Source organism: Phascolarctos cinereus, unplaced genomic scaffold (genome assembly GCF_003287225.1).
Source record: "Phascolarctos cinereus isolate Bilbo 61053 unplaced genomic scaffold, phaCin_HiC Scaffold_2;HRSCAF=192, whole genome shotgun sequence".
In the NCBI taxonomy this organism is placed as follows: domain Eukaryota; kingdom Metazoa; phylum Chordata; class Mammalia; order Diprotodontia; family Phascolarctidae; genus Phascolarctos; species Phascolarctos cinereus.
The window spans coordinates 50,334,148-50,346,920 of NW_027555625.1; the positions used below are offsets into that span (position 1 = coordinate 50,334,148).

The 12,773-nt window shown below is 41.7% G+C and overlaps 1 protein-coding gene across 2 annotated transcripts in view; it reads right to left on the minus strand.

Annotated features, from left to right (window-relative positions):
- Positions 1-6,411: 6,411 nt before the first annotated feature.
- The window catches only part of SPG7 (SPG7 matrix AAA peptidase subunit, paraplegin), an 83,560-nt gene continuing 77,198 nt past the window's right edge, over positions 6,412-12,773 (minus strand). Inside the window, exons 16-17 of one of the 2 annotated variants that reach the window (XM_020989134.2) lie at positions 12,651-12,728; positions 6,412-7,400 (exon numbers count right to left, since the gene is read on the minus strand). In XM_020989134.2, the coding sequence (XP_020844793.1) occupies positions 7,185-7,400; positions 12,651-12,728 (294 nt within the window). In that variant the 3' untranslated portion in view covers positions 6,412-7,184. The remainder of the gene's footprint in view (positions 7,401-12,650; positions 12,729-12,773) is intronic. The other variant, XM_020989135.2, reaches the window with a different exon arrangement.

Genomic DNA, 12,773 nt, shown 5'->3' on the forward strand with positions numbered 1-12,773 from the left:
TCTTGGCTTCCTTCGAGACTCAGCCTTTCTGTACATCCCCAATGTTTACTGTGGTTTCTGGCAAAGCTGAGCCAACTTGACTTGACCATAGAGGCAGCTAGGTGGCGTAGGAGATTGAGTGTTGGCTGTAAGAGTGTGAGGCTTGCCTCAGACATAGAATATCCCTGGGCAAGCCATCCTTCATAGTGCTCAGCCCCAGTTTTCCCCTCTGCAAAACAGAAATAGTACCCACCTCACAGGGATGCTATGAAGATCAGGTGGGGTAACATATGGGAACGTTTTATGAGTAAACATATTCTGCCAATGCAGAATGGGGCTCAGAGATAACATAAGGAAAACGCTTTGCCAATCTTATAAGTCTTACATAAAGATGAGCTATCATTCTGGTACATAACATAAAGCAAAGGCTCAACACAGGCTGAAATAAAATGTTTTGATTTGAGGGCAGAGACGGTTTCATTTCCTTCCCTTATTTGTACTGCCTTGTGCATGCACCAAGCACTTGGCCCTTTACCAATTTAAGGCCTAAAAGAAAAGAAGCTGGGAGTATAAAATGATGTACCTTTGTGCTAAGCTTTCCTGTAAAATTGGGAGACAGCTATGGTATAACGAATGGATATCAAATTGGCATCAAAGTCAGGAAGACCATCTCTGACCCATAAGGCCTTTCAGTCCCTTTCTGCCTTGGCAAAGTAGGTTTACTCGGAAGACATTCCCCATGCCAACGATACCACAGAAATGATACAAAAAAAGTTACTGTCCACTGGATATTTTTGGCCATGGGCTTAGGTTTGCTGCAAATAATTTGGTGAATTATCACTAGATAAAATTTAGGAACTCCTTTCTTAATTTTTTAGTAACCACTTCCAAACACCTGCCTGTAACCCTTTACCCTCTTGGTTCTTTGTGGAACTCTGTGGAACATTTGGCACTTTCATGATACTTATAATCCTCTTGAAAGGAAAAAGTAAGTTTGATCTTTTTAAAAAGTTGAAGGTGTCTCACACTCACGACACCTGCCATTGTGGCCCTCAATAAGCCCACCCCAACATGCAGCATCTTAATTCCTAATGAGCCTGTTGGTACATGAAATCACCTTGATACCACTTCTGCAGAACCATTTTTAAGTGATCACTCGTGTTGCTTATGAGTCAAAGACAATGTTTAGTTTTGAAAATGTCATGTCATTCAGCAGCACAACTGATACACCGCCCTTCCCCACGCCCTCAGTTAAGATGGATATCCTCTGAATGTATTTTTATAGTGTTGGAAGTCACAATGAATATTCAAATGATCAAGGTGATCAGTTGTTTAAAGCCTTCTGAAGAAGTTCTACACATACAGTTAGTCTTCTAAGCAAGAGTAAGCATGTCAGGTCCAAGCAAGGACAATTCACAAATACTCTCTGTATATTCACTTTCAAGTTTTCTAGAGAGCAAGACCTGCCTTTTGCTTTTCTTTATGTCCCAAGCACCTGCTTAAAACATAGTAAATGTTTGTTGATTTGCTGACTTGTTATTTTGCTTAACTGGATTATACTTTTTTATTTGCTTTGTTAAAATTTATCATTAAAAAAAATTCAGTAAAGGGCCCTTCTTTAGCAAAAAGAGCAAAAGTGGAGCTTCATGATAATTTGAGGGCAGAGAAAACACAATTTTACCAATACTGTGTACACTGACACAAGGTGACTACCTAATCCCATGTTCCTGGTCCAAAACCTTTTATTAGAATTGCCAGCTCTTTAGGCACTTTACCATACTATCACTTGTTGGCTTACTGTTGATACACCCAGCATATTTTAGTGTTAGTTTTAAATAACTCCAGCTTTTGGCCTTTTAAAAGGCAGGCAAATTAATCCTATTCTATTCAACAAACATTTTTAAAGCACTCACTTTGTGCAAGACACTGGGACGCAAAGGTTAAAAGAAGTGGTTCCTTTCTTTAGGCCAATTATATTCTTTACCCTGGTGACATAGCTGGTATAAAAATAAGCATACAACACAGCATGCTTACTATAAGGGCAAAGAAGAAATCTTGACCAAAGTGGAGGAGGGAAACAGCACTTTTAGCTGGGCAGACAGGAAAGGTTTCCTCGAAGAGGCAGCTGAACTGGGTCTGGAAGGATTTGAAACTGGATTTAACTTGGTAGAGATGAAGGGAGGATTGAGAGAGGAGGAGGATCAGACAGGGGGGATGGTCTCTGACAATGCAGGGAGGCGGCCGAGGCCTCAGCTAGATAGTCCAGCTTGGCTAGAACGTGGAATTTGTAAAGTGTGACTATAAAATAAAAATGAAGTGTTAGGCTAAGGAGCTATAGAAGAAGCCAGGAGCCACTGAAACCTTCAACCTTTGGCATGCACTGAGTTGTTTCTACTCAACCATCAAGGTCTATTGGGATTCAATGACAAGTCCCCATCCTGGCTTATTCCAACAGCCTCTCTCATATCCATTCTCCACAGGGCTACCCTGTCCATTGGACCCAGGCAGGTCATTACTCTTGAGAACCTTCAGCAGTTCTTCCTTCCTTGAGAATAAATGATGAAGGCCTCTGCTTGGCATGTCAAGTCATTCACCAGCTGGCCCCAGGAGACTTTTCCAGACTCATTTCATATTCACCCACTGGACACTGGCCAAACCAAGTGACTCACTGTTCTCTAAGCTTGACAATCACCGCCTGCCTCTACACCCTTTGCACAGGCAGTCCCTCAGGTGTGGGTCACGCCTGGACTACTTGTCTTCACTTCTGCTTCTTAGAATCTCTCTTGTTCACCCAGAGGAATTCATGGTTGACCTCCTCCAAGATTTTCTGGGTCCCCTAGCTCGCTCTTTCCTCAAATTATCGTGCTTAGTTATTTTTATGCTGCATTGCTTTCAGTAGAACATAAGCTTCTTGAAGACTGGGGCCATTTTTTGTCTATATCCTCACTACCTAGTGAATTTCTTGTATGAACTTGAAAAATGCTTGTTGAGCCCCTTGTGTAATATCAGCAAACTGGAAAGGGGATGTCCTTCAGTTGGAAATGGCGGAACAAATCATGGCATGTGAATGTTACATTACTGTGCTATTACAAATGCAGAGGAAATGGAGGCCGTTCTCAGTGAGCTCCCTCTTCTCACCTTTTCCTCATCTGTGTCTGCCTTCAGCCACTCTCTTCTCCTTCAACTCTGTCTCACGTGGTAAAATAGCCTTACTCCTTACCAAGGCCAACCCCTCTGATTATTCAAGCGATCCCATTCTACCTACTCTCCTCCAACAGACTGACTCCTTTGTCTTCCCCACTCTCTCACTTATTCTCACTCTCTCTCCTGGCTCCTTCCCTACTGCCTACACACATGCCCTTGTCTCTTCCCCATCCCTTTCTGATGAAGAGTGAAATGAGCTGGGGGCAGCTAGATGGCGCAATGGCCCTGTAGTCAGGAGGACTTGAGTTCTAATTTGGCCTCAGACACGTGATACCCACTAGCTGTTGTGTGATCCTGGGCAAGTCACTTAACCCTGATTGCCTTGAGTATAAGAAAAAAAGAGTGAAATGTGCAGAAGAACAATTTCTATAAAAACAACAAAACTGTAAAATTAAATTTCGAAAGTTTTAAAGAATTGATCAAAGCAATGAAATGGTTCCAAAGGATCAACGATTAAGCATACATACAATTTACCTCTTGAGAATCAAGTAATGGATTCAGGGTGTAGAGTAGGAAAATATATTTCTCTGGCCAATGGAGAAATCTGCTTTGCTTTATGTATATTTGTTGGTATAAAATTTTTTTCTTCTATTTTTTTCAGTGTGTTAAGGTGGAGAAGAGAAGAGAGTTGGGGAGCAAGAGAAAATCAATTTTGTTAATTTTAAAAAAGAAAATTTAATTAAAAAAAAAAGTTTGTTGGCTTGGATTAGTACCAGAGAAGTGAGTATGATATCCACTCCACATGTGAGTTTAGAATACTCCACTGCAAATTTTTAGGATACGGTACCAGGAATTGCCCACTACATTGCCTTCCCTCCCTCCCTTCTTACATCTTTACCACTCTCTCCATGAAAGACGTATTTGTGTACATATTATTATCCATGTTTCCTCCCTTCAAAAAAATTTAACTCTTCCTGGGCAAATCACTTAACCCTAATTGCCTAAAACAAACAAACAAAAAATTTAACTCTTTCAGGGGAGAGAATTTTTCCTTTTAATTTTAAACATTTCCCCAGTGTTGTGCAGAGTAAACAACTAATAAATGTTGTTGAACTGGATCTGATGAGAGACACTCTTCACTTTTCTACTCAATAGTTAGCAAGATAATATACTGAAGTAATTGGCAACAAGTTTCTTGTCCAATATACTATTTTGCAAAGATTAGGATGTTCAAAACAGTTGCCAAATAGTTATTTTGTAAAAATCATGTAACTGTAAAATTTCAACAAGTTAGCAAAAAGCAGAAGAAAATTATGTCAGAGACACATAAGTCTAAAATGTGCAACTCCTGGGTTTTGATACAAACCATTCTTTTCAATAGTCAAATAAAATGTATACTTTTCTATATTGGTAGAAATGGCAGCTATATGACACCAACTAGATCTCTCTCAGTCCCAGAAGAAGTACTTTTGTCCACACAGTAAATTGGTTCCTGAAATCATACATGAATTAAATTTTTGTGATGAAAGCCTAGAGAAATTTACTATGAATTTTACCTTGAGTGCCTTGCTAAATAAATCCTTTTTGCACATCCTCTATCACTTTCCTATTCCACGACAGATGTGTGTCTGTCCCTCTCTCTCATCGATTCCACCCTAGGAAGCTTCTATATGACTCTCTGACACTCATCTAGGTGAATTTCAGCCAGTACAGAATACCTCCTTCCCTCAAAACCGTCTACTAGTCTTATTAGATTTCCCTCTTGAACACCAGTGAGTTATGGTCTAGCAATGAATAAAACACCCCTAGACACTGTCCTGCAAGATTCTAAGAACATGAAAAAAAAAAGATTCTAAGAACGACCTGAGCCTGGCAGGAAGTAATGCAGTGTTTTAGCAGATGACAGGAATAAGGTGAGCCAGAGGCTTTTCACTGTATGGCCGGGGCGTGTCCACCAACAGCTGGGCAGTGCCCCTAGACTCTGGACAGATGCCAAAGCTAGATCAGGGGACTGTTTCTAACATGGCACTGCCTTCAGAAGTCTGCTCTGGACCAGCAGTCTGGAGGATTCTCTGGAGGGCAGATCAAATCCAGGGCTTTTCGAATTCTGTCTGTACCCTCTCCACAATGCACAATTGCCATCCTACAATTCATTCCTTACAAGGTGTTTACAAGCATTACACAACTGGAGTTTCTTCCTGGAAACTGGTTCCTAACCCAACACAATGATACTATTTAGATAACACTTCAAGGTTTCCAAAGACATACATATATTATCTCATTCAGTCCTCACCACTACCCTATGAAATATCACTCCCGTAAACAGATGAGAAAATCAAGGATCCAAGACACTCCACTTGCAGACAGTCTCTTCTGATTCTAAGTGCACCATTACTCCCACCACACTAGGCTGCCTCCCTTATAATGCTTAAACAAGAATTTGATTTATTTCATTTCCTGTGCTCCTATAGACTTTTTTCACAGATGATTTGTTAAGGCTCACTTGGGGATTTGGTCATAGGGTGGGTGTGAACTAAACTGGGTCCTCCTTGTAGGTTTTTCTGGATGGTCACCTGAAGATCTGCATTCCAAAATCAAATTGAGCCAAATCTACCCTGAGCTTCTATCCTGTGAGTCGAAGCTTCTCCCGGGCTATGGGAACCTATCACAAAGTCCTAGGGGCCGGCAGAGAGCTGTCGGTGCATAAAGCAGCCCTTGATAAGTACCAATTTGACTTAGTTGGGGCTTATGCCAAAAAGCAATATGGCAAATCTGTTTCACTGCTCTCTCTAGGATAACAAAATTGCCATCCTATAATTCATTCCCTACAAGTATGTGTAACAGCTGCCTGGGTTCACATACCTAACACAAACAGGACATTTCTTCTTGTACACTGATTCCAAGACTACCAGTTTAATATATTATATCTTATTCCTTCATGGCAGTACCCCCAAATCCATGCCTCCAAATGGTTTTCTGCAGAGAAAATTTGAGGGATGGGGAAAAACAGGATTCAACATATCAGAGATATACTCTTACATAGTTCTTTCCCTTCATGTATGAAGGAAGAAGTAAATCAAAATGCATCTCTACCTATCAATGATGAAAACAGGCTCTTCCAGATGGTAAATGATGGATGCACTGAATAAGACATTAAAAATAACGTGAATCCATGGCTCCTACAAAATGGGTTTTTCACTTAACCTATTCTAACAGCAGAATCTACAAACTATTATCAAAAAATTAAACAGACACATAAACCCAACCATTCTCCTCAATGAGGCCTAGTTAAGTTGTGCAGAAATGGATATCATCCTGCAAAATTTATTAATCAAACATTACAACAGTTCATCCAGGTAATAAAAAGCAAAGTGTCATAAATACTTTGAAAATAAAGCATTAAGAATATCTCTGTAAACATGATATCCAGTTAAACAGCATTAGGTGAAGATATTTTAATCTCATAAATTTGCTTTCTTTCATTTCCCTTAACAGTATAAGCTCATTTACCAGATGATATAATGAGAGGGCTCACAGTTAAGAGATGAAATAATTATCAGATCAGTGTAGCTGTAGAGTCCTTTCTTGAACATTTCATTAGTTATTCTGATAAAGCCAGAGGAACCAGAGAAAAGGTCATATATCAACTGTCAGGCAGACATGGGATTCTTAAGAAATGTGACTATTGTTCTTCATGGACAACAGGTCAGCACTGTTTTATGTTCTCAGTAAGAGTGTTTATATCAGAACACTAGGTAATAGGCAACACCTGTCATCTGTGATGGAGAGTGTCCCCGTAGGGGAAAAGATATAAAAATCCCAAATCCTCTGCAAAAGGATTTACTAATGGTTAATGAGTGAATGCAGCTCAGACCTGCACCAAGGGAGGCTGCCTAGTGTAATTTGTGCGATGTTACAGGTTTCACGGTGATGTCCGAACACAAGAACTGGAGATTCTAGTTTAAATGAAACCTAGCAGGTTAACTGAATGGGACGTTTGTTTTCTGGTTTCTGGAGGAGACGCTCGCTCCTTTTCTAACCCTCTGAGAAAGGAATTCAGACTATTTCTGTTGGGATGATTCTTCCTCCTCCAAGTCGTCCTCTCGGGGCTGCCGTGGCTGGGGTGGCTCTTCCTCGTCTGTGCCTTGTCTCTCTCTCTCTGCGTCAATCCATTTCTGCGGAGTGATCATTTTTTTAGGCCTGTGGGGAGGCGGACCAATCAAGGCCTCAATGTCCTCATAGTTTATCACTTCCTTCTCCAGCAAGGCATTAGCCAACTAGAAAGAACAAATATACCAGTGTATAAGCCCTGAGAGCAGGCTCAAAGATACAGACAAGAGCCTTTTGAGATCAGAATATCAATGAATGAAAGAGAAAACCATTCAACAGAATATCCATGCAGGCTAACAGACTTCAGAGTAAAACCTCTCTCAGCCTTCCCAGGATCCAGGAAATGAAGCTCAAAAGGGTATTTCTATGAGTAGTATCTATCAAGCTCTAGGACAAATCATTTTCCCATGGAAGCAGTGACAAGAATGCAGACTGGGAGACAGAAGAAGGATACATCTTGAGAATGATGTTCCACTTCCCTAAGTTAACAATTCCTCATTTTCTGGCAGCAACTTTTTTTATAGGCAGGTGGATGGGGTTTAGGACACCCACACACACACACATATACACATATACACATACACACACACACATATCCATGAATATATAAATATCTATATCTATCTATCTATCTATCTATCTATCTAAAGAAAACCTTAGTGGAGCTGGGGAAGGGGAAGGGTACTGACATCAAGGGATGATTGTTATATCCTACAGTAAGTGGAACAGCAATAGGGAAAGTCATCTCTGACACTTGATTTGGTAAAATTTTAAATGTGTAGAGGTTTAAAATAAGACATAAAGGCAACTGCAAAGCAAAGTTAACAGGACTAGCTCTATTGCTCCTGAATTCAAGTGCAAAGAATGCCACCAGAATAACACATTCCTTGTTTCTGGTTAGCTAAGTCTTAAATCTGACAAATATTTACTGAGTACTTACTACCTATAAAGAACAGAGCTAGGCACCATGGGGTATTTAACAGCGAACAAGACATGGGGCAGCTAGGTGGTGCAGTGGATAGAACACCGGCACTGGAGTCAGAAGGACCTGAGTTCAAATCCAGCCTCAGACACATAACACTTACTAGCTGTGTGACTCTGGACAAGTCACTTAACCCCAACTGCCTCACCCCCCCCAAAAAAAAAAAAGGAAATGAACAAGATATGGTCCTTGCCTTCAAGGAACATAAAGGGGAAAATAAAAGACAACTACAAACAACTGTAAAATGTGATAACTGCTATAGGAAGAGTATAAACAAAGTGTTATGGGAACATAGAACAGAAAGAGAATATTCCCATATGGGAAAGGAGGCATTTGTGATGGGACCTGAATGGCAGCATTTCAACAGACGGAGATAAGGGCGAATGGAGCAGCATGAGCAAGGAACAGAGGTGGGAAAATTTGGGCTTCAGTAACTTCATGTAATGAAGTTTGGTTGAAATATATCATATATGAAGAAAAACAGTGTAAACTAAGGCTAGAAAGTGGGGGTTAGGGCCAGAAGGGCTTCAATATCCACCACCACTCTCTGATAATGGGATTTCCAACATCTTCCCAACAAATCTCTGCTCTGCAGGCCACTGGAGGCCCCTTAGGAAAACTGGTTAAACTGTGGCTTGTCTGTATGCTGCCAAACTCAAAGACTGGGCCATAGTTCAAGCAACAGATGAACTATAAATACTCTAGAGTGGTTCTGAAAAACAGATTAAAGGGGTTAGGTGGTTTTTCAAACTTTAATCTTCTTGTTCCACAGCTTTCCTAGATCCTGCTGTAGTGACAATTTGTATCTATTTTCAATCTATCCTCAGAAAGCATCTTATTCCTTATAACTTCACTTTCAGTAATGGGAGAAAGCTAAGGAGCTGGGGAATCACCATTGAGGATTCTCAAAGGAGACAAGAACGAGGAAATGGAACTGTCTCATTTCACTTTTTTTTTTTAATTTAATTTATTTTTTATTTTTAGGCAATTGGGGTTAAGTGATTTGCCCAGAGTCACACAGCTAGTAAATGTCAAGTGTTTTGGTCTGAGGCCGGATTTGAACTCAGGTCCTCCTGACTTCAGTGCCGGTACTCTATCTACTGTGCCACTTAGCTGCCCCCCTCATTTCACTTTTGATCCTGCAATCCTCAGAAAAAGAAGCAATAGTTGTGATCTGGCAGAGCTATTTTAAGGACTTCTCAGTTGAATAAACTTAACTCACAAAAAAAAATTAAGAGCAATCAAAAAGAAGAGATGTCATTTGGACTGCTTTTCCAGCTAGGAGCTTTATCACAGAGAAAAAGCTCACAGAACACAGGATCACAGACTTAGAGTGGAAGGGATTTTAGTCACTCAATAAACACTTACTGATTTGCCAGTCATTGTGCTAAGTACCGGGGATGAAAAGAAAGGCAAAAGGCATCTAGTCCAATCCCTTCATTTTATATTTTATACATGAGGAACTCCTTGAGGCCACCTGAGGTAACCTGCCTAAGATCACAAATCACCTTAGCACAGACAGGACCTGAACCCAATTATCTGATCCTCTGATCTTTCTACTGGCCACCCCTCCACCTGTTACTTGTAACTGGGAGTACGGTAATCAAACCAATACAACAATTACTGGAAAGGACATGCCAGTAACACAAACAATTACTGGAAAGGACATGCCAATCAATTCCCCTATGACTCCACTGACCACCCTTCTGACTTCCTAGATCAAAACACCCTTCCCTGGCCAAAACTGACCAATACTTATTGCTTTCCTCTGTTAGAAGGCAAGCTCACTAAGGATGGGGACAGCTTTGCTTTTTTCATTTTTGTATCCCCAGATTCAGCACAGTGCATGGCACACAGTTAAGTACTTAATAGATACCTTGTCATTTGTTCATTCATTCATTCAACACCCTGCCTCCCCTGGAAGATGTAGTCAAGAGTCTTGGAACAACTGAGAGATGCCGATACAGGGAACTTCTGAAAATGAGTGGCTTCTAGGAAATCATCCATATCCCCTATAGTCTCCTAGCTAGCATGGAACTGAAGTCCATATATCCTCACTGCGAAGGGAGCAGAGAATGGAAAAAATGCACTGTCTTGGGAAGAAAGCTGTGGATACCTCTAAGACTCTGCAAAATCCTCCTTTTCACAGGAAAAATAAAAGTTTTCCAATCAGGGATAGGAACCAGGAGTTGTGGCTGCAAGATCCAGCTCAATGCCAGGTGCAGGGTCAAAGAGAGTCAGTCCCCTCACCACACACTCAATCTTAGTCCCTCTTACTTCTACCCCGGTGACTGCCAAATCTATCCTTTCATCCAGCTTCCCAACTGCAGACAAGTCATTTCCACATGGATGTCACACTGGCACTTCAAACTCAGCATGCCCATAATGGCATTATCTCAATCTCCTTCTGACATCACCTTCTCTGTCACGGGTACCTAACTACTCAGTCAACCCGTGACTGAAATCTTGGTGTCCTCCCTGACCTCTTACACATGAGCAGTAGCCCAACCCTATCAATTCTGCCACAACAAAAGCTTTGACATCTGGCCTCTCCCCTTCATTTTCACTACCACCCCTGTAGCACAGGTGGTGATGACCACCCTCCCTTCTCGAAGTATTCTAATAACTTCTGTATGGGTCTTCCCACATATCTCATCTTTGCTCTTTCAACTTCATTGTTACTCTACTACCAGACTTCTTGAAAATCATCAGGGACTCCCCACTGCCTAACAAGTCCATTCAAAGTCCTTTGTAATGTGTAACATTCAAGGGCCTCCTCTATCTGATGCCATCCTGACTTTCCTGCATGAGCTCCTGGAGCCCTCCTTGAATTCCAACCTCCAGCCCACCAGACTCATTTATGTCCCCTGAACACATTGCACTTTCCTGCTTTGTATCCGTGCATAATCCAATGCTGGGAATGGCTTTCCCTTGTTGAATTCCTACTCCTTCACTAGAGATCATTTCCTATGCATCTCCTTCATGAAACTGTCCAAATCCATTGCCTCTACTACTGTGCCTTGCGACCCCATGTCCTGGAAGTGTCCTCTCCTCTCCCCTACAAGGATAAGCTGCAAGAAGGCAGGGACTGTGTTTTAGGTAGCCCCTAGCAGAGTCTTTACCAAATGTTTGTTAACTCTGAACTACCTAACAATCAGTGGCTCCCCAAGTGCCCTAGTGAAGCAGAGAGGTCCTAGGCTTGCAATCACAGAATTTCACAGGTGGAAGGGACTTCCATGGCCACCTGGTACCACCTACACCTAAGACAAATCACCGCTATGTCAAAGCAGAGAAGCTCATCCAGCCTTTCCCTGAAGAACTTAAACAACAGGGGACTGATGACCTCCCTAAATAACACGTTCTGCTTCTGGGGAGCTCTGAAGTCAGAGGACTTGGGTTTAAATCCCACCTCTGAGCCTTCTGCTACTGCTGTGACCTTAGCAAAGTCACCTGATGCTCCCAGGCCTGTTTCCTCAGCTGTAAAAGGAGGGGTGGATTAGATGTCCAGTTTGTGCTCTAGGATTCTGTTATATGCCCATCCAAGATATTATGAACACTAAAATGTTCTCTTCAGAAGCCTATTCCAATGACAGGAAGTAAGGAGAAAAAGCCAGTGATCACTTCTCTTCTTAGACTTCTCAAGTTCAGCAAGGCTTCAGCAAGTGCTGATTCTAACTTGGCTTGGCTTCTGTCCCTCCCATGCAGGCCCATCAGCCCCAGATGGGTGTGTGAATGTCTGTTTACTTAGTTACCTAGCAGCAACAGCTCTGGGCAGACCAAGTTATATAATTCTACACGTGATGACCTGAGGGATGGGAGGGGTCACCAGGAGGCCTCAGAGACAAACAAATGCACTAGCTAAATACCTTGACCTCCTAGGTTCTTTTTGCTTTTGTTTTTAAAATCCTAATCCAAGCGTTGCCTTTTCATTAATATAAAATGGTATTTCTGACCCTTCCCACATTACACAATCAGCCACACATAGAGAGAGAATTACGGTGATAGGTTTGCACTGAATCCTCTATTCTCCTACCACAGGTTTTGGGATCTTCATGTGGGTTAGGCTAAGGGGTAGAGCTTGACATTGAATAGAGTTTATTCCCCTTGGTAAAGATAACATAGAGTTAACATAAGAAAAATGGCCTCTTTATTAATAGGCTCTGAGCCAGTAACAAGCAATTTCCTTAGCTCTAAGTGCTACCAGGACAGCCAAACAATACTTGTGAGTACTATTGAGACAAGAGAAGGAGAAAAGAAGAGCAAAGCGAATGACAGAGCAAGATGGTTGAAGAAAAGAAGCAGAAAGGGCACACACTTGGTGGAGAGGGGGAAGCCCAAGCTCAACGGGCTACAGGAGATTTCCCCCTTCCTTAGCCATGGCTCTAATTGGCCCAGACCCCGGGGTGAGAGCACAAAATACCAGCGTGACACTCACCAGCTGCAACTTGGCTTCATTTTCCTGCAGTACCTGCTCTGTGTGCCTGTACGCTTTAGCCACCAGCAGTTTTGCTTCCTGGAAGAAAAGGAGGAAAAATTCCCCTAAGGAGAAGCTACAATT